General features: G+C 43.5%; 1 protein-coding gene across 3 annotated transcripts; it reads right to left on the reverse strand.

The window, feature by feature from the left end:
• Positions 1–229: 229 nt before the first annotated feature.
• LOC123132596 (bifunctional dethiobiotin synthetase/7,8-diamino-pelargonic acid aminotransferase, mitochondrial) lies at positions 230–26,725 on the reverse strand. Of its 3 annotated transcripts, none has more exons than XM_044552424.1 (14): positions 26,060–26,725; positions 25,039–25,209; positions 24,685–24,946; positions 24,509–24,592; positions 24,240–24,360; positions 17,417–17,565; positions 6,060–6,154; positions 5,695–5,810; positions 5,464–5,610; positions 4,927–5,060; positions 4,706–4,837; positions 4,441–4,575; positions 2,157–2,269; positions 230–696 (listed from the first exon to the last, which is right to left on the reverse strand). In XM_044552424.1, the coding sequence occupies exons 1-14, from the start codon at positions 26,692–26,694 to the stop codon at positions 516–518; spliced, it is 2,475 nt and encodes an 824-aa protein (XP_044408359.1). In that variant the 5' UTR covers positions 26,695–26,725; the 3' UTR covers positions 230–515. The 3 variants fall into 3 exon arrangements, with proteins under 3 accessions (XP_044408359.1, XP_044408361.1, XP_044408360.1); XM_044552426.1 differs by lacking the exon at positions 230–696 and adding an exon at positions 2,781–2,830; XM_044552425.1 differs by lacking the exon at positions 230–696 and adding an exon at positions 2,771–2,830 and having other exon boundaries at positions 2,174–2,269.

A 26,725-nucleotide genomic window follows, 5' to 3' on the forward strand; every position in this document is an offset into this window, starting at 1 on the left:
CCAGGCAGTGCATCATTGCCTGCAAATACTCCCACTCAACGCGGTCATATGCTTTCATCATATCAATCTTGATTGCACACCAACCTTGCTTCCCCTTCTTTCTTTTGATGGCATCGATGCATTCGTAAGCCGTCAAAAAATTATCAGTTATGAGCCTCCCCGGCACAAAGGCACTTTGCTCTTCTGCAATGATTTCATCTAAAATCTCGCGGAGACGATTAGCCAAAACTTTGGAACAAATCTTATATATATGACATTACAAAGAGAAATAGGCCTATACTGGGTAATATTACTATGATTACATGGAAGTGGGAAATGCAGAGTAGGCCTATTTCTCTTTGTAATGTCATCCCACTTCCACGTAATCATAGGAGAACATTGTAACTGAACTTACATCCAGCCTGAACTACATATTCAAAAGCTCCATAAGCTTTCACCTTGAGGCGGGGCACATTGTCTGCTGGCCGGAAACTAAAGCTAGCATAGATTTTCTGACTTTCTGCTCACAACTATCCTCAGTGAATTGGATTGAAGTGACTGATTCTACGGTACACTTTGGAGAGTTGTTCCGTGCAGACATCTCTGGTCGTGCAAGGACCACACATTAGGTATATCACGTTGCCCAGGGGCCTCACATAGATATCATCCTCTTCTCGAAGTTGCTGGATCAGGGATCTCGCATACAACGACGCATACCTGCCAGAAATGATGATTAAGGGAATATTACATAAGAGCAAGAGCAGTCCAGTCATAGTACACTTAGTGTTTTATAATCAAATAAAGTAGTGAATTCGTCCCTAACTGAATTGTTTAGCATCTTGTACTTCACTAGGTATTTAGTTTTTTTCTTCTCTTGTTCCCTTGTACAATCTTGATGTTTTGGCTTTAACTGATAGAGTTCCAGCTAGTTCTTTGGGTTCTTATAATTTGAAACTGAATTTGCAAGAAATCTAGACATGGCTTCACCAGAATAGAGGACAAGGTATCATGGAGAATCAAAAAACAATCAAGTTTTCATCCAATGAGTGGAGAGAATGATGCGTGCTTATGACATCATTGTTGTCTCATATCCTCGTTCAACTGGGGGTACAAATTGCTAGAAAAAAGTAAGTAATATAGATATGAAGCATTTAATGGACTGGGAACTGAATGATAGCAGTTGTTCTCTCGTGCTACAAGTACCAACTATGCAATGTCCAAGATTGGATGAAGGAAGGGGCTGAGCTGGACTGTTCACTGTCCAGGTTTCAGTATTTTGGGCCAAAAAGAAGAATGGTGTATTATATAGGCCGTGGCACAACGGCTGGATCAGGTAGGTACAACAGAAACTCCTATCTGTAGGGCGCCATGCGTGGTGACCGGGTGCTGGGCGCAGGACTTGATTGATTGAGTGGAGCTGGCGACGTGGGCGAGGATGAGGCATTCCTACACAAAAAAGCATACACATCCCTTGTATACTTGGGCTGGGCCAGGGCTAGAGCCCTCCTAGCCCTGGGCCTAGGCATGTCCATGCAATATGATTTGCTTAAATTCACTAATCTTTACAACACTGGCTATCATTCAACTAAAGTTAGCTGAGGCAGATCCAGGACTCACAGCGGTCACATATCAACACAATTCAGTCAATGGAAAAAATCAGGACATCAATACATCTACATGTACTAGGGTGTTTGACATTTCAGTTACATGTAAACGCTCTTATTATACTGCACTTTGAGTCATACAGCACCTTACTATAGATACTCTACAGCAAAGAGCAAAAAAGGGATGCTCTAGAGAAAATTGGATTCCATAGCAACTAAACAGGTCCTGATATGAAAGGCGGCACCAGGGGCAGAACAGGAGGGCGAGTGACATGTCATGCATGGCAACCATATGTTTGTGAGTAGGATCGTGAGGGTGGGGTGGCCCAGTGAGTGTCTTCTTTTTCTCAAACAGATCCAAGCTATGTGCATATCATTTTGGGAGTGGTTCGCAAACAAGTCCATGTTCTTGTTAATGAAAAATGCCATATTTTGTTTTGTGCGTGTGTCTATGGGCGTGCATGCGGGTGTCTTTAAGAAAAGTGATTTTTCCTCTTCACTGAAGAAGTTTAAGGTAAATTTTTCCAAGATACCATCAATGAAACAAATTAATGACTATCAAGAGTATCATACCCGGCATCAGATCCCTCGGCCTGCAGCTCAATTGCACACAGAGTTCCCAAGGAGACTACTCTCTTTACATTTGGCAGTGACGATAACTGGTTCACAAGTGTGCCATCCCATAGCTGCAAATTTTGGTAGACATTAGAACTGTAAAACTACATCTACGAATTGACAGAACATAGCATTAGCAAAGAAATTTCTTACATTAACAAAGATACTTCATATATATATATATATATATATATATATATATATATATATATATATATAGTGTGACTATTCATTACCCAGGGTGCAGAATAAATTATTTTTCACTCGAGGTAATCTTACGATCGCTTCCTAAATAAATTCGTTTACAATATAAATAGTTACATGTATATTGATTCAATATGTAAAATTTGGTATAAAAAATAAAAAAAAGGTTATAAGACCGGAAAAAAATCACATTTTATGTATGTTTTACACTATGTTCTTACATTCGTAATTTTACGTAACATAAAATATTTTTTACGGCGAGTACATATTTTTTTACGTTCTCTTTTTATGTATGAAACAAGACAAAATTTACGAAACGTAAAAATACGTTGCATTGATGTCAAATTAGAGAGGGGGTGAAGAATAACCATTTCTCACCCAGGGTGACAAATAGCGCGACCCTATATATATGCCCAAAGCACATCAACCTGTGAACCCACCATTAATTTTGTAACAAAAAAGGAGTAAGATAATAATATCACATGTTATGATGGAACAGATTGAAGGACATATACGCCCGTTAAGGAGTTTTTGTGCTAGTGACAAGGTGATTATAGGACTAATCATTTTCTTGAGTATATACTAAATGATTTAGACATTTAGTCCATTCGGAGAGAAGCACGCATAGTTGCAGACACCCCACTCAAAAAGGTTAAAATAAGATGGTCGTTTATTTCTGGCTATGATTTCTTTATTTTGAGTCATGGGAAAAGCCACACTATTAAGATGGGGTATGCTTTGGATGACTTGTTGGAATCAACTATATTTAAATAAACAATATACAGCCACAATCCCATTAAAAAACCTCGGAGAGCGCCTTTAAAAGGCTGCTCGTTGAGCCACTGGAGCGGCCCGGAGTCTGGACTCGCCCAGAAATCACCTAGGGACCGGACTGGAACCCCGGGCACTCAGAGGGTCCGGACAGGTCCAGTACCTTCTGGGCTCACTCGAAAGTCACCCAGAGCCTGGCCTAGAGCCCCTGGGCAGTTCTGTACGTGGCCCAACTAGTAGGTATTAGAGGGACCCTGTTTAAAAACCCTTCCCCACAAGGAAGGGAAGGACTCCACTATCTCTCCACCATTGTTGTGACCTTCCAAAAGCTTGAGATCTCCTTCCATGGTGCTCCACCCTTGCCACAAATTTAGGGGAAGATAGATGATATCTCGATCTACAGTTCTGCAACAACAACAACAACATCGCCTTTAGTCCCAAACAAGTTGGGGTAGGCTAGAGGTGAAACCCATAAGATCTCGCTACCAACTCATGGTTCTGGCACATGGATAGCAAGCTTCCACGCACCCCTGTCCATGGCTAGTTCCTTGGTGATACTCCATCCTTCAGATCTCTCTTTACGGACTCCTCACATGTCAAGTTCAGTCTACCCCGACCTCTCTTGACATTATCAGCACGCTTTAGCCATCCACTATGCACCGGAGCTTCTGGAGGCCTGCGCGGAATATGCCCAAACCATCTCAGACAATGTTGGACAAGCTTCTCTTCAATCGGTGCTACCCCAACTCTATCTCGTATATCATCATTCCGGACTCGGTCCTTCCTCGTGTGACCACACATCCATCTCAACATGCGCATCTCCGTCACACCTAACTGTTGAACATGTCGCCTTTTAGTTCTAACAAACCAATTTGAGAAAGTTGATTCCTGTTAAGCTTCATGCACTAGCCAACGCAACCAAAAGTCCAAACTTATGGAAAGGGCTAGGCAATCCACATATGCACTGCAACAATTCCCACTGAATCCCTTGTGGATCTTGTTACTCTTGGAATTGTGGGGACTCCTAGAAGGATACTTGGTATTCCAACGCCTCTCCAGCGAAGATTAGCACTCCCCCAAAGTGTGAACTTGGGATAAATCATTCGTCTCCGACTTAAGGTAATTTCATATTACTGTGATGCACATTTAGTTGAGTGGCCAACATGCTAATAATGGAGAGAGTACCGAAGCTTCTAAGACACAAAGACACATTGCTGACCATTTCCTCCATAAATCTATACAAGTTCATTCAATTAAAATTCATTACCTCCTTGAGCTTCATACGATCAAAATCGAGATTTGAATTTGTGGATGGATCTCTAAACCATTGGATAGCTTTTACTGCCGCAGAACATCCCATGGCATGAGCAGTGTAGGAATGGCCATGTAAAAGCGCTGTAAGCTGGACACATTATAAAAACTTATGAGTGCCTCCAGCCCCATATTTACTGTAATCATTTTCCGCATAACATAAAAAATGATGTTCTTAGTTTATTGAAGCCTGAGCACACAGAAACACATCCAAAATATACCTTAGAGTCACTTTTGAAGGCCTCAAAAACTGCTTCTGTTGTTACCGTTGCAGCTAAGGGTACTATCCCACCAGTCATCAATTTAGCATAGCATGCAACATCAGGTAAGCAGCCGAGCAACTCTGAAGCAGACTGAGAAAGAAAGAAGTTGTCATGATTTCTGGAAGGCGTGAGCTAACTTTTATCATGTATTATCCGCGAAGATTGTTGCGATCTGTTACCTCCACACCAAGACGCCAGAACCCTGTAAAGACCTCATCGAATATGACAGGTATTTTTCGGTCTCTACACTCATGGACAAGTACTCGCTGGAAAAGTGGATCTATCATGTGCATTCCCCCAGCACCTTGTATCACTGCATGACTAGGAGTTAACGAGGATCAAACATTACAGCAACATACGAAGCAGAAAAAAAAAACAAGCAATTATACAGTTCCTACATGTACATACCAACAAACGGGAGAACAAAAACTTGTGTGGAGTAAGCACATACTCTCACCTCTAGCCGACTGTGTGACGCAAGGTTTTCAGAATCTCAATTGTGGCATATGATTCTGCGTTTCTGCAACCCTAGATTGGCACAGCGACCCTAACAGTTCTGCATTATTTCTAAGATTTGTGATCCTAGATTCTAAATCGATTATATGATGTGTGATCCTACCATGGGACCTCCAATTCAACTCAATATAAATCAAGGCATATGTCAAACAGTGAATATCCAAGCAGTTCACTCGGCTGATGGAGAACAATGTACTTGCCTGGTTCTATAATAAGTGCTGCAATATGCTCTGTGTTACTTGACACGGAATATTCTGAAAGTTGTTGGGATATGTAGGTTGAGTATAAATCAGCTGCAGCTGATGAGTCCCTACTATTGCAGAAGACTTCAGCTAATGAAGGAAAACCTGCAATTTCAGTTGTCAGTCCAAATATATAAGTTATGTTAAAATTACACATATATAATCTGACTTCTCAAACGAGTTACCGACATTTATCACCAGGGCTCAGATGACAGTTCTGTATCGACGGGGGCAAAGAAAGTGCGCATGTCCCATTTCTTATGAACACTGTTGGAGGATCTAGAAAAAGTCCCCGCCCAGAATACCTGCAGAAAAACCCTTAAATGAGAGATTCCACATTTACTTATTTTGAAACTGATAGCAAGAAAGGGGCTTAGAGGAACAGCAGTTCTATGTCTTGATAGAAATATGTACTGTGTCTGCAGACAAATCAAGATATGAAAGGGAAACAGTAGTGCAAAAAAATGGCAACAGTCGGGAAAGACAGTCATCAGAAAAAGGTGTGAATATTTCTAAGCATGCAGGATATGAGTGAAACTGAACTTGATACATACCATGGCTGCTGAAGGAACGATGTATAGGCTGATGGAGCTTGAGCTTCCATAGCACCCAGGGTATCACCATGATATGAACCTTTTAGAGCAAGGACCTAGAGATCAAAGAATTCAATTAATATGTCAACATATAAGAAGGGACGAAAATGAGGATTTAGATATTTCTGGTCCAGACTACCTTGTTTGCCTCTAGATATAGTTATGAATTACTGACCAATGAGAACAAACAAGTTGGACATTGTGAGGAACTAAATTACACAGTGGTAAATAATGAAACCAGGCAAAAACATAATTGATTCTTCATAATACTATGAATATAGGAGTTGTTTTTATGGAGTGTTTGAATCTAGTCGAAACTGAAATTAATTTTAACGATCCAAATCCCAGGCCTCTCGTATATAAAAGGACCTTTAGAGTTATGAGTTTTATTACCCTATTCATGAATTTGGAGTTCTATTCACCTAATTTTCCAAATTCCGCATGTTAACAACTGTAGATGACCACAGCATCCACCATGCAGTGTGTAAGCCCTACATCAGTCACCAGTGCCATCAGCAGAAGTGAAGGTTCTTAGGTGTGACAGAAGTTTTGGAAGATGGTGAGGACAGAAGTATAGATGTGACATTTGACAATGACTTAAGAAGGAAATGGGGGTCAGTAAGCCAAATAAAAGAGTTCGAGGGGTACGTTTGCCAGTGTTGATAGCATATGTGGGGTCCTCGCAAGTGGCTGATTCCAGAAATTGGCTGGAATCCCTAAATGGCTATGGGTCTGCAGCATAAGTTTCCAATCACATACCACACCTCTCCAAATCTACCATGCTCAGTAAGGTGTTAGTACATCTATATTTCTCAGAGATATCCCAATGTCCAGTTGATATGTGCAATGAGCGAGGTTGATGCTCTAATGGTTCAAAAGGAAGATTGGACTAATTAGATTAGTTTCACGCCACTGTCCAGTTTGAGAATAAGACCACAAGATCTTTCCCATGGATGTGAGCAACAGGATCAAGTACATCTCAAATATGGGAGAATTTGCCCAAGCGCTTGGATTGGAAGGATCTAACAATCCTAGATACAAGTCTATCCATAAGAGGCCAAAGTTGTCCACTAAAGATATGAAGTGTCTCTACAAGGAGAAAATACCTGCAAAGAACTATTGGAAAACCACAGGTCTTCTTCCCAGACTTTACACTTCGAACTACCTGCTAAGATTGACTCTTGATCCAAACATAGATGACACAACCAACATTAGAGGGCACCCAATGAAGCTAATGGCCAACCTTGATAAGGTTACTCCATTCAATCTCATGGAATACATATGTGAGTGCATAAGAGAGGCTTCACAAGATCAATCAAGAAGTTGCCCATTTGCTCCTTATAGTCAAAAGCTTATAGATCATGTGGTGCAAGATCGAAAGTTCAAGACAGATCGTGTGCACATGGTTTACAATCCTGAGAAAGAGAAGCCCACGTTGAAGACGAGGAAGCTCCACCTTCTAAAGAAATTCCTCAAGTGAAGATTCAAGATGAAGGAGAAGGAATTTCATCTGCTGCTCCTAAGCCACCACTCTTTTCACAATCTACCAACTTGACCGTTCAAATCCCCATTAGGGTACCGAATTAAGGTATTTAGCGTTTGCTACTCTTTGCCATAGACACGAAAATCAGTGAGACCTCAGACTTGTACGCGTCATCGAAACCTGACTGCGTTAATCAAGAATTTTGATTTATACCTGCAATTTACATTGCATATCTCCAATTCTCACTTGTTCTTCGGTTGCATGTAGGGATTGATCCTCATGATCAGGTGGACTGTGTTTCCAACACTGTCAATAACCATAGCATAGTTGGTTTAGTGACTGCTAAGGCACACCGCTGAGTGTTCAGTGTAGTTGGGTCATCAAAGTCTCCAACAAAGTCGATACTATCTCATTGAAAGATTGGGACACCTTGTACCTATCACGTGGTATCAGATTTCCAGGTTGCTCGGTGAGATTTTCCAACAAAATTGTACTCAAGATTAACTTTTGTTCTTTATACCTATAGTCCATGAAAAAGCCAAAAACATTAGGGTTAGATCGTCCTGTCCAACCAGTCTGAGCTGTCACAACTTTTCTTTTCAGTGCATTCCATCTTTGAGTTTACGTCTGCATCGTCATGTAGAGCTGTAGGTTTTAGGTTCTAGTCCTTTATAGTTTTGAGTTCTGTTCACACTAGTCACGCCACCGCCACCGCACCATCAGCCCCTCCACTGCCGACTACCGACATCCATCAAATTCCAGTACGTCCCCGCCACCGCCCCTCAGTCATAATCATGCTTCCGGTTGCTTGCATCTTCACTCCGCCCAATTGGATTTTATTTTTTTTGGATCCGACTAGACTAGAACTAGTCTCTGAACACATGATCACCCAAATCCCTACACTATTGGGTAGATCAAGAAAGGAGTGAATATGAGGATCACCAAACAATGCAACCTGCCACTTTCTTTGGGCAAACATTATCGCTCAAATGTGTTGTGTGATGTGGTTGACATGGATGCCAGTCATGTTCTTGGGAGACCTTAGCAATTTGATGTGGATACTACACACAAAGGCAAGAAAAATTCCTACTCTTTTATTTGGAAAAAGAGAAAGATCATTATTCTACGAAACAAAACTAATGGTAATATCTTTAAGGACAGGACGAAGGGAGAAGTATGTTAACTATCTCCCACACCTCTAATGAGTTTATGGAAGACTTGAAGGAGGCAGATTTGTGTGATGCACTTATTGTAAAAGGAGAAGAGCACCCGGTTGTTAAAATTCCAGCAAAGGTATGTGGCCTATTAGCAGAATTTCATAACATACTTGGGGAGCCACAAGGCCTACCACCGATGAGGGGGATTCAACATAGAATCGACTTAATTCCGGGCGCAAGTCTTCCTAATCTTCCACACTACCGAATGAGCCCAAAAAGCATGATATATTGAATGAGAAAGTGGAGGAATTGCTGCAAAAGGGGCACATTCGAGAAGGTATTAGCTCATGTGTTGTACCAGCCCTGCTCATGCCCAAGAAAGATGGATCTTGGCGAATGTGTATGGATAGTAGTCATTAACAAGATCACCATAAGGTATAGATTCCCTATTCTCCATCTGGACGTATGTTGGATCAACTTAGTGGAGCAAGAGTATTCACAGAGCTAGATTTAAGAAGCAGATATCATCAAATTTGTATCAGACCAGGGGATGCGTGGAAGCTTGCTATCCATGTGCCAGAGCTATGAGTTGGTCGCGGGTTTCACCTCTGGCCTACCCCAACTTGTTTGGGACTAAAGGCTTTGCTGTTGTTGTTGTTTGTCGTATCTGACCCGGGGATGAATGGAAAACAGCCTTCAAAACAAAGGAAGGGTTGTTTGAAGGAAGGCTTTGCTGTTGTTGTTGTTTGTCGTATCTGACCCGGGGATGAATGGAAAACAGCCTTCAAAACAAAGGAAGGGTTGTTTGTGTACATGTATATATACTGGCCTATGGCCTGCTGGAAATACAAGTTGCATATTCCTAACATGGTATTAGAGCCTTAGGGTTTCTTTTTTAGCACGCGCAACTCGTGCTCTCGATCCAATCTATCGTCCACGCAGCCGCCGCCCTTCTTCTCTTGGCCAGCGCTGCTCTTCGGTGCCTTCACCACTGCAGGTCAACCCTGCTCTTGCGCCGTCGCTGTCCCGTCTCATCCGCAGGTCCGCCTGCTGCTGCTATCTACCCAGACGCTGGTCAACGCATCTGGCTTCTCGTGTTGGATCTAGCTCGCCGCTGCCTGCCTCAAGCCGCCCGAGCACTTCAGCCCGAGCGATCTCGTCGGCAGATCCACTCCGTCTCCCGCAGATTCGTCCGAGCCGCCAGCAGTTGAGCCACCCGAGCCCTCCCGTCCCGTCCGAGCTGCCCGCAGACGCTCACCCGCCAAGCTCACCTGCCGCTCGATCCATCTGCCGCTTGACGCGCCCGCTGCACGTGGACTCCGCCTCGCGTGGAGCCGTGGGCGTGTTCGACCCGCCTCTTGGTGCTGGACTACTTTTGCTAGTCACGCGTGTGCGCTAGCTGTGTGGTCTTCCGTCTGCCTTTCTATTGATCAGTGAAAAAAAAATGTCTACGGCGTCCGACTATGTTGCAGTTCCTCGCTGTCCGGTGATCTTTGATGGTACTAACTACACCGACTACACCGAGTTCGTCGGATTTATGCGCATTCATATGTGTGGTATTCGTCTTTGGGGCGTTCTGTCTGGCGAGGTACCTTGTCCCCCGTGTCCGATTGCTCCTGTGGCTCCTACTCCGTCGATGCCACCGGTTCTTGCTGCCGATGCTGATCAAGCTGCGAAGGATGCAGCTAAGCTTGCAGATGACGCCGCCGTCCATGCTTATGATGAGCAGGTTTTGATTTATGAGGAGGCTCTTCAGACTTATCATGAGGCTCTTTATGCTTACACTCAGTGGCTTGATGAGGATGCCCGTGCCGCAGCTGTTCTCACTGCTAGTGTTCTGCCTCAGTTTGCCTCTGAGTTCTTGGGGCTCCCTACCGTATCTGAGATGTGGACCCGTCTCCGTCGGCGCTATCGGCCCTCTGGTGATGCCTTATATTTGTCTGTGGTCCGGCAGGAACATGCTCTTCAGCAGGGTGACTCCAGTGTTGACGATTTCTATGCACAGAGTTCTGCTATCTGGCGTCAGCTTGATTCTCTCCGCATTGCTGGTTGCCGTACTTGTCAGTGTTGCCAGGCTGTGCGGGCTGATTTGGAGTTTCATCGTGTCTACGAGTTCTTATCTCGGCTCCGTAAGGAGTTTGAGCCCGAGCGTACTCAGTTGTTTGCTCGTGGTCGTATCTCCCTCATGGAGGCGCTTTCTGAGATTCGTGCGGAGGAGACTCGCCTACGTGGTGCTGGTCTACTTGAGGTTCCCTCTATGCTTGCTGCTCGAGTTCCTGTTATGTCGCCTGCTGCACCGACCCCATCCCGCTCCAGTGCTCCTCCGCTCTTGCCTACTCCTACGGGCGGCCAGGGTCGGTCTCGTCCTCACTGCGGCTACTGCAATATGGATGGTCATGTTGAGTCTCAGTGCTTCCAGAGGAAGAAACACCTGCGTAAGGCGCGATCATCAGCTTCAGGGACTTCTTCTACTTCGACATCTTCAGCCACCGCCTTGACTGAGCAGGATATTCTGCGACTTAAGCGTCTGCTTGCCGCTTCAGGTTCTCCTTCGACGGGTACTGCAGCTTCTGTGACTGATGCTTCTCGCACTGAGCAACCACCCTCTACACAGTCAGGTACATCCTCGTGGGTTCTGGACTCCGGAGCTTCTTTTCATATGTCTTCTCATTCTTCAAATTTGTCATCTCTTAAATTGCTTGATTTTCCTGTTCATGTACTCACTGCTGATGGTACTCCTATTTCTGTTGCTAGTTGAGGCAATCTTATCACACCTTACTCTGTTAAGAATGCCTTTCTTAATGGTGAGCTGCATGAGGAGGTATACATGCAGCCACCACCTGGGTATTCTGTATGTCGTCTTCGTCGCTCTCTCTATGGCCTTAAGCAAGCCCCCCGCGCCTGGTTTGAGCGTTTTGCCTTTGTGGTAACTGCCGCTGGTTTTTCAGCGAGTGCTCATGATCCAGCATTGTTTGTCCACCTTTCTCCTCGTGGTCGGACTCTTCATCTTCTCTATGTTGATGACATGATCATCACTGGCGACGACCCCGAGTATATTGCCTTTGTAAAGGCCCATCTTAGTGAGCAGTTTCTTATGTCCGATCTTGGACCTCTTCGCTACTTTCTTGGGATTGAAGTCTCTTCTACCTCTGATGCCTTTTTTATATCCCAGGAAAAGTATATACAGGATCTTCTTACTCGTGCTGCTCTTACCGATGAGCGCATTGTTGAGACTCCCATGGAGCTCAATGTTCACCTCCGTGGTACTGATGGTGACCCCTTGCCTGACCCGACGCGTTATCGTCATCTTGTTGGGAGTCTTGTCTATCTAGCTGTCACTCGTCCGGATATCTCTTATCCGGTTTATATTCTGAGTCAGTTTGTCTCCGCTCCCACTTCGGTTCACTATAGTCACCTCCCTCGTGTTCTCCGATATCTTTGAGGCACGATCTCTCACCGTCTATTCTTTCCTCGCTCTAGTTCTTTACAGCTTTAGGCCTATTCAGATGCTACGTGGGCTAGTGATCCCTTTGATCGCCGTTCACTTTCTGCTTACTGTGTTTTTCTTGGTGGTTCTCTCATTGCCTGGAAGACGAAGAAACAGACTGCAGTTCCCGTTCGAGTGCAGAGGCTGAGTTACAAGCTATGGCTCTTTTGACGACAGAGGTGACTTGGTTACGGTGGTTACTTCAGGATTTTGGTGTTTCTGTTACTACACCTACTCAACTCTTATCTGACAGTACAGGTGCTATTAGCATTGCGCGCGATCCTGTAAAGCATGAGCTCACCAAGCATATTGGTGTTGATGCTTTCTATGTGCGCGCTGGTGTGAAGGATCAGGTTATTGCTCTTCAGTATGTGCCTTCCGAGTTACAGTTGGCGGATTTTCTGATGAAGGCCCAGACTAGAGCGCAGCATGGCTTCTATCTCTCCAAACTCAGTTTGTTAATCCACCATGAGTTTGAGGGGGGGTGTTAGAGTGTATATATATATAGCCATGTAACCTTTCGTATTTACCCTATTGTATAAGGGGTTTCCTGCATATATTCCACACTTGTACATGTATATATCCTGGCCTATGGCCTCCTGGAAATACAAGTTGCATATTCCTAACAGTTTGAATGACTAGTCATGCCATTTGGACTCTCAAATGCACCAAGTACCTTTATCCACCTGATGAGTCAAGTCCTTCGACCCTTCTTATCCCACTTTGTTGTGGTCTATTTCGATGACATCTTGATCTATAGCAAGGATGAGGATGAACACTATGATCACATCCGAAAGGTGCTAGAAGTACTAAGGGAAAATGAGCTCTACGTCAACTTGAAGAAATGTGTTTTCCTGCAAACACAACTTCTTCTCCTAGGATTCATCATAACATGTGACGGTATTCTTGTTGATAACTAAGGTTGAAGCAATCCGAGAATGGCCAACTCCGAAGACCATTTCGTAAGTAAGAAGTTTTCATGGCCTTGCAACTTTCTATAGGCAGTTTGTGAAGAATTTCAGCACTATCATGGCACCAATTACCGAGTGCCTGAAGAAAGGGAGGTTCTAATGGACAGAACCGGCTGAAGTTAGTTTCAATGAGGTCAAGCAAAAACTCTCACAAGCTCCTGTCTTGGTGCTACCTGATTTCAACAAGACTTTTGAGTTGGAGTGTGACGCAAGTGGAGTAGGCATTGAAGTTGTTCTATCTCAAGAAAGGAAGCCCATTGCTTTCTTTAGTGAGAAGTTAAACGAGGCTAGACAGAAATGGAATACTTATCAGCAAGAATTGTATGTCGTTTTTAGAGCTTTGAAAACTTGGGAAGTCTATATGCTGCCTAAAGAGTTTGTCGTCTACACTGACCATCAATCCTTGAAGCATTTTAGAAATAAAGAACATGTTGATCGCATGCTAACAAGATTGGCAGTATATCTGGAGAGGTTTAACTATCTCATCGTGCATAAATCTTGAACGACTAACCGAGTGGCCGATGCTTTGAGTCGTTGCGCATGCCTCTTGACTTCTTCTGAGGTTGAACTTTCAGGCATGGATCAAATAAGGAGTTGTATGAGGATGACGAAGACTTTGGCCATGTTTGGGTAAAACACATCAGGGCTAGCCATTAGGTGATGACTATTTGATGCAAGATAGCAATCTCTTCAAAAATGATCGTTTGTGCATTCCAAGAAGTTCTCTACGTGACAAACTGGTCAGAGAACTCCATTCAAGAGATCTTAGTGGCCATGTTGGACGTGACAAGACTACCGCTAACCTGGAAGCTCGTTACTTTTGGCCACAACTAAAGAGATGCTGGAAAGTTTGTTCAGCGATGCCCGATATCTCAAACTTGCAAAGGCCAAATTCAAAACACAGGGTTATACATGCCTTTGCCTGTTCCTGTTGCTCCATGGGAGGACATCTCTATGGACTTCGTCTTGGGTTTGCCAAGAACAAGACGACGGAGTGATGCCGTGTTTGTGGTCGTGGTCGTGGTCATGGATAGATTCTCTCAGATGGCTCATTTCATCCCGTGCCACAAGACAACGGATGCTCATCATGTGGCAAACCTATTCTTTTGGGAAGTGGTCAGACTTCATGGAGTTCCAAGGTCCATCGTCTCAGACCGTGATAGCAAGTTTCTTGCTGCATTTTGGCTCACTTTGTGGAAGCAATTCAACACTAAATTGAAATTTTCGCACTGCCCATCCACAAACAGATGGACAAACTGAAGTGGTGAACAAATTTTTGGGTAATCTGATCCGGTACATTTGTGGAGAAAGAAAGGGACAATGGGATTTGACTTTATCTCTTGCAGAGTTCTCCTACAATAACTCCAAGCATAGATCAACAGGAAGGAGTCATTTTTCTGTTGTCTACACTAAAGTTCCAACACATGTGGTGGACCTGGTGAAGCTACCATCAAGGGGAAACTCAAAATCAGCATTGTCCTTTGTTGATAATTACACTGAGTTATTTGAAGAAATTTGTGGTGTTTTGGAAGCACAAAATCAGAAATATAAACAACTTGCTAACTGCAAAAGGAGGCCGAAATCATTCCAAATTGGTGATAAGGTGATGGTCTACGTCCGAAAAGAGAGGCTGCCTTTAGGTGTTAAAGGGAAGCTTAGGCAGCGAAGGTATGGGCCCTTCTCTATTGTCAGGAAGATAAATGATAATGCTTATGCGATAGATCTTCCAAGTGACATGGGTATATCCAACACTTTCAATGTTGCAAACTCGACTCTCTACCATCCAGAAGAAGCGCTCTATGAAGATAACTCGAGGGCTGAGTTCCAAACAACAAGGGAAGAATGATGAGGAACACTAGATGAGGAAAAAGAAAATAAAATAAAATCGTATGTCAGATTTGTTTGGCTACTTCTAGATGCTCCCACGCTACTGTAGTATTTCTTATCTTTTCTACCCTACCTACTATTTTCTAGAGTCCTCTAGTTGTGAGTAGCTATGAGTAGAATGGTGAATCTTAAGTAATGTTTTCTAAAGTGTTCTAACCATTAGTAGAAGTATGTGAAGGCTTCCCAAAGCCCTATAAATAGAGGTCCTCACCTCTAGTTTGTACCCAGACTATGCACCCCCACTACCTACTAGTTAGTTGCACGTGCTTTGCACGTCAATACTTAATCATGCACAATAATAACAAATAACTCAGCAGGGCACGGCTCACACAACATTTTTCCATTTTTCAATGAGTATTGCAAAAAAAAAAGGTCCATGAATGTTATAAATAAAGCATAACATAGGAGTGATGATATAATAGACAAATTAGTCATTGTTTATTCAGGTAAAACTGATATATAATTAATTCAAAGATTTTGTTATTTCTTAGTTGTGTGAAATTGCAAATGAGACCAGTCGATTTCACCTAACGTCTGATGCCCGAGATAGGTGCGCTTGCTAGGCCGAGCCAGGAGTGTCGGAACCGGGGACGACGCGAAAAACATCACTGTCGGTGGAGGGGAGTCATAGGTTGATGGGTTCGGGTGCAATGGGGGTGGCGGGAGCTCGCCGACATGGAATTGGTGAGTTTTAGAGGGAGGCCAAGAGGGCAGAGGAGGTGGAGTCTAGAGGGCAAGGCAGTGCTTTGTTGGGTCAGCGTTGGGCGATGGTTACATAAAGAAGAGAAAGAACACGAAAATGAGGGGGAATATGAAGTTCTAGCCGATGGACCTGAATCGGACTGGGGACAAAACTTACTAAAATAAATTGTTTTTAGGCACGTGACATGTAGGTTGCCCCTAAATGCAACATTTGAGGGAGTTCTTAAATTTCTTTTTGCTTGTCATTTTATCTAGAGATATTTTTCACATGCCCTTTACCCCAGTCAGTGCACGGTGTTAATAAAACCCGAAATAAACCATTTATCTCTTTATCCTATACTTGTGTTACATTCTTTTATTTTTTCCTTTCAGATAGTTTCCAACATGTAAATTTGATCCTTATGTAGGCCCATATAGCGGACGATGTGAACGATACACAGGTGCAACATTAATAAATATTAAAAATATCAATAGAATTTTTTTAAAATATTAAAATAATCACAACTCACTCATCTTAAATCTAACACGAAAATGATAATAAATTATTTTGGGACGTTCTACAATATGCGGTTCGCTTTTTAATCTAAGACACCTATGTGCTTTATGAAATAATTGTATCATCAACATATATTTGTTCAGATATTGGTTTTGATATACAGAAAATCGTCTATTCATATTATGTCCATGATCCTTATGTCAGGCCCATCTGATGAATGTAGTTTGGAAGGTATAAAACTTCAAATTATTTGTCGGGGATAATACATATTTAATTGTGTGCACACATTATTTAAATATAGTTTGATAAGCAATGTAATAATAGAAGAAATGTAAAATTATATTTACCTTAAGAGAAGCATACCTGAAAATAAGAACGGAAAAGCATATTGGCAGGGAGACCAGCAGGACGTTTTTCTTTGCTTTTTTTTACAGCGAACAAATCAACACAGATAGGTGTTCATTTTTTATTATCCAGCCAAATCGTAGAGACTTGAAGCATTTTGAGGTTAGACTTTTTTTGCCTGTAGGTTTCTACCGAGTTGGCCTTTCCTTCGCTTTGCAGGTTGTGCAGAGAATCAGGCAGAGTAGCTATCAATTGTTTTTAATAAAAAGAATCCTCTGTAGCTTACTGGATTGATGCAGAATAGGCACCATATGTTACATGCTCAGTCCCAGTCTGGAGGCTACCATGTGTGCATGCAGGAGCCAACTGCACCATGGCGAATCCCCGGAATAACAGCCGTTGGATTTTCTTATCCAACGGTATATATTGCACCAGAATCCAAGCAAACAAACATGAGCCATTCGATTGAAACTATCCAACGGTCCATATTGTGAGTTACTCGTATACTATATAGTAGTATAGATAGTATAGATAATAGAACTTGGTGTTGTTATCTAAGATCTTGGACTAGATCTTGCGTTCTAGGAGTTTTGGATTGAACTCCTGCTGCCATATCGGCCCTGTCTCCGCCTCTAGAGTGATATCTAGCGCAGCACGTTGAAGTTGTTCCTTCAACACTTGTGTTGTACACATTGTAGCAGCAAGGTGGAGTTACTCCTCCACAACCTTATGCTGCTCCAGAAACCTAAAAACAATGAGGATAAGTACTTTTAGTATAAGAGCAGCAAACCTTTAACTGAATATTCCTTTCGTTGGTGATACTCTTGTCACTATAGAGTAGAATTCCATGATCAAGTGAAAACTTGCGAAATGCCATCTTCAGAGCTATTTCAATTGCCGTTGATCCATTGTCCGAATAATAAACTCTGGAAGCCCAATCTGACCAACAAATTACAAGGAAGCTATGTGCAATGAACAAAATGTTCCTGAGCAATGTGACTTGAATAACAGGACACTAACAATGAAACAAGAACAACTGAAACATTATTATCTCAGCAAACCAGAAATAATGTTTTTGTGTGGAAAATTTAAAGATCAATATGAGTCAGATAAGCACATATCATTTGTTCACAAATGTGCCCATTTTGTTGTCTCCTTTCTTCAGGTAAGCACAATTATCTACCAATCTACTCCCTCCGTTCCTAAATATATGTCTTTTTAGAGATTTCAATATAGACTACATACGAATGTATATAGACATATTTTACAGTGTAGATTCACTCATTTTGCTCCGTATGTAGTCCATACTGGAATCTCTGAAAAGACTTATATTTAGGAACAGAGGGAGTAGTAATGTTGATAACCAAATTTGGCAATCAATACTTGGAAGGCGAGAAAGAGACAAAAAAAAGGAAGTCACCCATACGGAAAGAGATTATATGGCCAAATCAGATAAACATATGTTAAGATTAGGAATCCTACTCTCCTATGGCAAGACCAGCCGTCTATAGACATGTGAAGGGTGATGGCCGATTGGACAACAAACAATCAAAAGAAATCAATCTAATACTTTATCTTTCATCTACTTCTCCTTTATTGTAGTTTGTTGCTTCTCTTTCTCTTCGTCTTCAACGGCAACAAACCTCGAGGCTGCCAGGCGGACCTAGGACAGCTCATTGCCGCCGCATACCCTAGCGGGGTCCCTCCTGGCAAGACCTCGCCGGTGTGTCTTGCGTATCGCTCTCCTGGTGAGGCTCCTCCAATGACGACTCTTGTGTATCACGCTCAACGCCAAAGGCACATTCGTGTGACAAGACGCTTTTTGGCGACTCTGCGGGGGGGGGGGGGGGGGGACTTTGAACGGTCCATTATGTGATATAAATACCCAATTTACTTATGTAGATGTAAATAATTCATATGTTGGTGTTGCTAGATCCTTTGATGATCATATTGTATCAGCTAGCCCTAGAATTTTCAATTGCACATTTGATTACATGCAAGAGCCGATGCAAAGTACGAGTACTTAACATTCTTATGATATTGGCAAGATGCAACATGTGTATTTGAACTCTCATGCATTGGCAACCCCACAGATCCATATATCGATGAACAACATGATTAGTTAATCATTATGAGACATCTCAAACTCTCATGTACCGACAACCCCACAAATCCATATGCGGATGAACAACATGATTAGTTCAGTTAATCATTACGAGACATCTCGAACTCTCATGCATCGGCAATCCCACAAATCCATATGCCGACGAAAAATGTGTTTAGTTCAGTTAATCATTATGAGAGATCTCATGTTAGGAATTTCAACCCATGCAAGAGGATATTTCACTGTTTTATACATCAACAATTAACTCACAATATGCGAGTCTACCATTAAACACATCAATGGATGGGAGAACAGGCCATGCTACTGCTAGTTATTCAGCTAATTACCTTCAACTGTCATGTGATACCCCTCATGTTACTAATTTTCAGCACCATATGCAAATGTTAATATCCATAATTCGGCACCACACCTTCATAACGATCATAACCGAATGAGTAAAAGTTCTGCAGGAGTGTGTATGCCTTCACCTAGTACCATAGCATATTATATGTCCCCTACACAATTGCAAAGTTTCGGCATCACCCATATCTCATTGCCTAATTATGAGTGAACAGCTTTACCGCTGCACCAAGGTATAATAATGCTCTTTGCCTTGAACAAATAAAAAGGGGGCAGATTCCAGATTATGTTGCAATACGGGTAGAATTAAGGAAGAAAGAAAGGTATGCCATTTGATAGAGTTGATGAGAAGAGTGATTCAAATGATAAGGGTAGTTCGGTTATTGGAGGGCCAAATCAAATTGTACATGTTTCGGATCTATCAAATCAAAAGAAGCAAGCTTGGTTGAGCAAGGACATGGCAAGACGATCGTGCTTGATTTTTCTGGAGTTAAGGGAGCTTTCATTCTTTCCAGAAGAGAAGACAGGCGTGCGTGCCTAGACTGTAAGGTGATACCTGGAGAGAGTGTTGTACCTCAGCATAAGCTGGTGGTTGCTGACTTCCGCTTTCGGATTCATGTCCAGCGGGATAAGCGTGCCAAAGTCGCTAGACCGAAGTGGTGGAGGCTCAAGGGGGAGGTAGCCCAGGCGTTCAAGGAGAGGGTCATTAAGGAGGGCCCTTGGGAGGAAGGAGGGGATGCGGACAATGTGTGGATGAAGATGGCGAATTGCATTCGTAAGGTGGCCTCGGAGGAGTTTGGAGTGTCCAGGGGAAGAAGCGAAGATAAGGATACCTTGTGGTGGAATGATGATGTGCAGAAGGCGATTAAAGAGAAGAACGATTGTTTCAGACGCCTATACCTGGATAGGAGTGCAGACAACATAGAGAAATACAAGATGGTGAAGAAGGCCGCAAAGCGAGCTGTCAGTGAAGCAAGGGGTCTGGCGTATGAGGACCTCTACCAATGGTTAGGCACGAAGGAAGGCGAAAGGGACATCTATAAGATGGTCAAGATCTGAGAGAGGAAGAGGACGGATATTGGCCAAGTCAAATGCATCAAGGACCGAGCAGACCAACTCTTGGTGAAGGACGAGGAGATTAAGCATAGATGGCGGGAGTACTTCGACAAGTTGTTCAATGGGGAGAATGAGAGTTCTACCATTGAACTGGACGACTCCTTTGATGAGACCAACATGCGTTTTGTGCGGCGAATCTAGGAGTCTGAGGTCAAGCAGGCTTTAAAAAGGATGAAAGGAGGCAAGGCGATGGGCCCAGATTGTATCCCCATTGAGGTGTGGAAAGGCCTCAGGGACATAGCGATAGTATGGCTAACCAAGCTTTTCAACCTCATTCTTTGGGCAAACAAGATGCCAGAAGACAGAGTATATTAGTACCAATCTTCAAGAACAAGGGGGTGTTCAGAGTTGTACTAATTACCGTGGAATTAAGCTGATGAGCCATACAATGAAGCTATGGGAGAGAGTCATTGAGTACTGCATAAGAAGAATGACAAGCGTGACCAAAAATCAGTTTGGTTTCATGCCTGGGAGGTCAACCATGAAAGCCATTTTCTTGGTACAACAACTTATGGAGAGATACAGGGAGCAAAAGAAGGACTTGCATATGGTGTTCATTGACTTGGAGAAGGCCTATGATAAGATACCACGGAATGTCATGTGGTGGGCCTTGGAGAAACACACAGTCCCAGTAAAGTACATTACCCTCATCAAGGACATGTACGATAATGTTGTGACAAGTGTTCGAACAAGTGATGTCGACACTGATGACTTCCCGATTAAGATAGGACTGCATCAAGGGTCAACTTTGAGCCCTTATCTTTTTGCCTTGGTGATGGACGAGGTCACAAGGGATATACAAGGAGATATCCCATGGTGTATGCTCTTTGCGGATGATGTGGTGCTAGTTGACGATAGTTGGACGGGGGTAAATAGGAAGTTAAGAGTTATGGAGACAAACCTTGGAATCGAAAGGGTTTAGGCTTAGTAGAACTAAAACCAAGTACATGATGTGCGGTTTCAGTACTACTAGGTGTGAGGAGGTTAGCCTTGATGGGCAGGTAGTGCCTCAGAAGGACCCCTTCCGATATTTGGTGTCAATGCTGCGGGAGGATGGGGGTATTGATGAAGATGTGAACCATCGAATCAAAGCCGGATGGATGAAGTGGCGACAAGCTTCTGGCATTCTCTGTGACAAGAGAGTGCCACAAAAGCTAAAAGGCAAGTTCTACAGGACTGCAGTTCGACCCGCAATGTTGTATGGCGCCGAGTGTTGGCCGACTAAAAGGCGACATGTTCAACAGTTAAGTGTGGCGGAGATGCGTATGTTGAGACAGATGTGTGGCCACACGAGGACGGATCGGGTCCGAAATGAGGATATACGAGATAGAGTTGGGGTAGCACCGATTGAAGAGAAGCTTGTCCAACATCGTCTGAGATGGTTTGGGCATATTCAGGGCAGGCCTCCAGAAGCTCCAGTGCATAGCGGACGGCTAAAGCGTGCAGAGAATGTCAAGAGAGGTCGGGGTAGACCGAATTTGACATGGGAGGAGTCCTTTAAGAGAGACCTGGAGGATTGGAGTATCACCAAAGAACTAGCTATGGACAAGGGTGCGTGGAAGCTTGCTATCCATGTGTCAGAGCCATGAGTTGGTCGCGAGATCTTATGGGTTTCAGCTCTAGCCTACCCAACTTATTTGGGACTAAAGGCTTTATTGTTGTTGTTGTAAGAGAGCTTTCATTCTGCACCATGAGTTTCGTGCCAAAGAAATTGGCGAGCATCAACAACAAACATATGTAGCCGAACAAAGTTCGGTTGACATGAAACATTAGAGTGATGAGGCACAAGATCCAGAAGAAGAGGACAGGGTGTTGGAGAGCCATCAGAAAGCGGAGCAAGATATCATTCAAATCACGCAATCATCGTGCTTCCCCAACATATTTGAACAGGTACATCTGACAACTAATTTACCTATTTGCAAATTTGGTCGTATATTTTTCAGGAATTGCTATGGGAGAGGTACATGAAGGCATTTGTGGCACTCATCAGTCAGCGCACTGAAGTGCTTGTCGCGGCATGCTAGATTTTAATGGCCAACGATGATTAACAATTGCTTCAGGTATTATAAAGGGTGCGAAGCTTGTCAAAAGTTTGGTGATATAGCTCCTCCAGCTATGTTGCATCCTATCGTCGAGTTATGGCCAATTTCAGAGATTGGGGATTGGACTCCATTGGACAGATTCATCCTCCTTCAAAGGGGCATTGATTTGTGTAGGTGCCTACTGATTGTTTCACCAAGTGGTCTAAATCAGCGCCTCTCAAAAATATGACTCGTGTGGAGGTAATTCAATTCATTACTAAGCACATTATCCATGGATTTATTATTCCTCAAGCATTAACTTCGGATCAAGGTTCGTTTTTTATATGAGTCGAGTAAAAGAATTTACCGAATCTTATAAGATAAAAGTTGCTCAATTCATCTCCATATTATGCCCAAGCCAAAGGACAGGCAATAAGATGTTAATTAAAATCATCAGGAAGATTAAAGATAATCCAAGAAGATGGCATGATGTGTTGTTCAAGGCTTTGTGGGCGCATAGAATCTCAAGGCATGGTGCTACAATCGTAACTCCATATGAGCTTGTGTATGGATAAGAGATGGTTTTAACCATTGGGGTAAATCTGGACGCCTTGAGATTAGCTAAACAAAACGACTTATCGACGGTGGATTTTCACAATGTGATGATGGACAATCTTGATGAAGTCGTTGATAAGTGTTTCGGTGCTTTGAAGGTCATAGAGAGAGACAAACTTGGCAAGCTTACACCAAAAAGGTCAACTTGAAGAACTTTCAAGTTTTTGACCTAGTGTGCAAGGTGATCCTACCAATTGGCTCAAGAGCAACAAGTTTAGGAAGTGGTCTCCGAGTCGGGAACGTCCTTTTAAAGATTGTGAGGGTGGTTTCCATAAATTCGAATTTGGAGGAATCTTTACAAGGAATTTGCTCCCCCAAGCTCTCAATGGTATATTTGAAGAAGCTTTATCCACATGTGTGGCAGGAAGCCTGGGCATTCATGGCTGATACTTCATTATCACAATTAGACCTCATAACTCAATTGATAACCTGTTATTGCCCTAGGAATATGTATAAACATGTCGTTAGTCCTCAAATAGGTGCAAGTTATTTTTTTGGCACACAAGCTTTGACCAAAACCAGGGGTGCGTGTGTTGATAACCAAGTTAGACACACAATACTCGAAAGGCAAGAAAGAGAAAAAAGGGAAGTTGCCCATATGGTAAGACATTAGATGGTTGAATCAGATATCTGAGAAGCATGTATTTAGATTAGGAGCCCTACTCTCTTACAACAAGACTAGCCGCCCTATAAATATGTGAAGGGTGATGGCCGTTGGACAACACATAAAAAAAGGGCAGCCCGGTGCACGTAGCTCCCGCTTGCGCAGGGTCCGGGCAAGGGTCCGACCACTTTGGGTCTATAGTACACAGCCTTTCCCTACATTTCTGCAAGAGGTTGTTTCCAGGACTCGAACCCGTGACCTCATGGTCACAAGGCAACAGCTTTACCGTTGCGCCAAGGCTCCCCTTCCCGTTGGACAACACACAATCGGACAAATCAATTTACTACTTTTATGTTTTATCTACGTCTCCTTTGCCCTGGTTTTCTGCTTCTTGTTCTTCGCCTTCAATGTCGCAAACCTCAACGCTCTAGGAGCGACCAAGCCGAACTAGGGCAGCCCATTGCTGCCACGTGCCCTGAAGGGGTCCCTCCCGGGCGTGTTGGGTTTCGGGTCTCAAGAGATCCATCGGCGTGTCTTCCCTATCACGCTCCCGGTGAGGCTCCTCTAACGACGTGTCTAGCATATCACGCTCGATGTCGGAGGCACACAATGACGTGTTCAGGTGCAAACAATAAGCTCTAAATTGCGGAATTTGGTAGCTAAAGGGTGCTTTAAATGAGTCATTTTTCATACTAATACACCATTTTATTCGTTAAGGGGTGACTTATACTCGTGCAGTTTGATTCTGCTGCACATACATTATAATAGATGAAAAACAAGTAAAAGCACCAACCTTTACCAATTCCCCCAAGCAAAAGTTCAGCACAACGAAGAGCAGGCTCATGAGCATTCTCTGGAAACATCACATGGCCATACCTAGCAGCAGCGTAGCCCATATCTCTTGCAAGTTCAATCTGATGATGAAAGAGAAATTTAGGCCACAAAAATTGCATGTCAATAGTTCAACGTACAGAACTTTAGCCATAGAACACCTGCAATAAGAGTTCCCTTAGCAAACCAAGGTAAAGGAGATTTTGAAAATACAGGAAGTGCAAGAATAACCTGCAACTTAGAATCAGGTCCTTGAGTCCACCAACTTGCACATGCATCAAACTGAGGGATCATCATCATCTTGTTGTCTTTCACCTACATCAAAAGATTCCATAACAATGCCGCTGATGTTTCAAAGCTTCATTTCAAATTTCTTTTCAAAAGCTTGGAATATACATTGGACAAACCTTGTATGCTGAAAAACTCTCACCACAGCGCGAATCAATTACTGTAACACAATCTACAGGTACAAGATTGTGCTGAGTGAAGGGCCACCACAGTAAATCCTTTGTTTTTCTTTGCATACTGTTTAACCTCTGAATTCTTTTCAAATGAAAAGATCGCAGGGCATCTTCAAGCAAACCAAAAACTGAAGATGATTCGGAAAACCAATCAGTTAGGTCATCTGATGAATCTTCTGGAATAGGTGGCAAAACAAGCACTGGTACCCTAAATAATACAAACATTGTGAAGCTGTCATATCAATGAAATCGGAGCTGCTAAAACATTATAAAAATAACAATAAGACTGAAGCATGTTACCTATTTCTCAAGTAAGAAAGCAAGAACTTGTCGTTTGACAAACCACAATCTTCCAAAATTACTGCGCTAACATCATACCCCCTGAGCAACAGAGTTTCATATGCCGATAAAGTGCCTGAAATACCACCAAGACGGCCATCTCCAACAAGAATAGTAGGCAACCTAAAGTGCCTGCCAAGAGTCACAGAATCAAGAAGTGTGTTGATGTAAATCAATCTAATACGCCGAGCAGTAATGAAGTTTGTGTGAACAATTAAATAGGCCACAAGGTTCTTTAAAAATAGATGCAATCATGTAACCAATTCGAACGTGGTTTAAAGGATTTTGAAGTATGCTCTATGTCTGGTAAGATCACCATAATTTCCCAACAAATAAAACATGTTAGAAAAAGAGATGGGTGTGTAGACATACATCAGAAATATTTCACAAATGGTCACCAAATATGTGATTACTTTCAGCACTTATAGAATCAAAAACATAAACTGCTCCAGTAAATGAAAAGTTGAGAACACAACAAATCAACAGGATATCCAACATACAACCTCAGGAAAACTTCAAAGCAGCAGATCGTTCACCGCAATTATCATGCTCACTAACCACCATTGTTATCTCCAGCTTGCATGATATCTTCTTACAAACTACACCAATGTGATAGTGATTTCGATGGAATAGGCTAACAATTCTTTTTAGGTATTGAGATCCCTTGTGAATAGACAGAACAAAAATCAGACTATATCACTGGACTAAACACTGGAAACGGGTATATATAGCAGAAACGTCAATTGCATCATACTCCCTCTATAAACTAATATAAGAGCGTTTAGATCACTATTTATATTAGTTTACAGAGGGAGTACTAAATTGCACACCATTTCATTTCCTCAATTGATTCAAACTTCTTCTTTTTGAGAAATCAATTAATTCAAACTGAACACCCCGGAGAACATGTGTACTAGTACGCGTTTGGTAACATTAACGAATAAAACAGCATATTTACGGCTGAAGAGGCATCAGAACGCACCGGTAGAGATCGCACTGCAGCGTGCCAGACGGGCCCGGGCTGGCCACGCCGCCGGCGGTCTCGACCAGCTTCCACACATCCCCCTCCCCCTTCCCCAAATTTTCCCCCTCGGCGAGGCACGCCGCCAGGAGCGACCTCACATGCGCGTCTTCTACCGTCATCCCCTCCCTCTCCGCTGCCAGGTGCGGCGACACCGCCTCCCGCCATGCGTACAGCGTCCTGCAAGCCAGAAGCTTCCTCGCCGCCTTACCCTCCCCATCGTAGGAGAAGGCCGCCTCCTCGCGGGAAGGGGATGGGGTTTCCACTGACGGGGCAGGGGAGAGGGTGTCGATGGAGGCGACGAGGTGCGCAGCGTGGGAGGGGCGGACAAGCGCGGGGACCCTGCGGTAGAGGAACCCCGCGTCGGAATCGGCGGGGAAGCCGGTCTGGAGCGGTTTGAGGTAGAGGACGGCCGAGGGGGAGGCGGCGTGGGAACGGAGGAGGGAGGCAGCGAGGCCCGCGGAGACGAGGGTCTTGCCGACGCCGGTGTTGGCGCCGAAGACGGCGAAGGTCGGCGAGGAGAGGGGCAAGGCGGAGGAGAATGAGGAGGAGCAATGGCGCCGACGAGCTTGGCGGAGTAGGAGGCGACGGAGCATGGCTGCTGTGGCCTGGGTTCTATACGGGGGT

This window comes from Triticum aestivum, chromosome 6A (genome assembly GCF_018294505.1).
Source record: "Triticum aestivum cultivar Chinese Spring chromosome 6A, IWGSC CS RefSeq v2.1, whole genome shotgun sequence".
NCBI lineage: Eukaryota > Viridiplantae > Streptophyta > Magnoliopsida > Poales > Poaceae > Triticum > Triticum aestivum.

Excerpts from the sequence above, each read along its gene's own strand:
- LOC123132596 (XM_044552424.1), bottom strand. The coding sequence starts at position 26,694 with ATGCTCCGTCGCCTCCTACTCCGCCAAGCTCGTCGGCGCCATTGCTCC. Across the intron at positions 25,210-26,059 it reads CTGCAGTGCGATCTCTACCG|GCACTTTAGGTTGCCTACTA; the intron begins GTGCGTTCTGAT and ends GACTCTTGGCAG. Across the intron at positions 4,576-4,705 it reads CCTTCAAAAGTGACTCTAAG|CTTACAGCGCTTTTACATGG; the intron begins GTATATTTTGGA and ends TAATGTGTCCAG.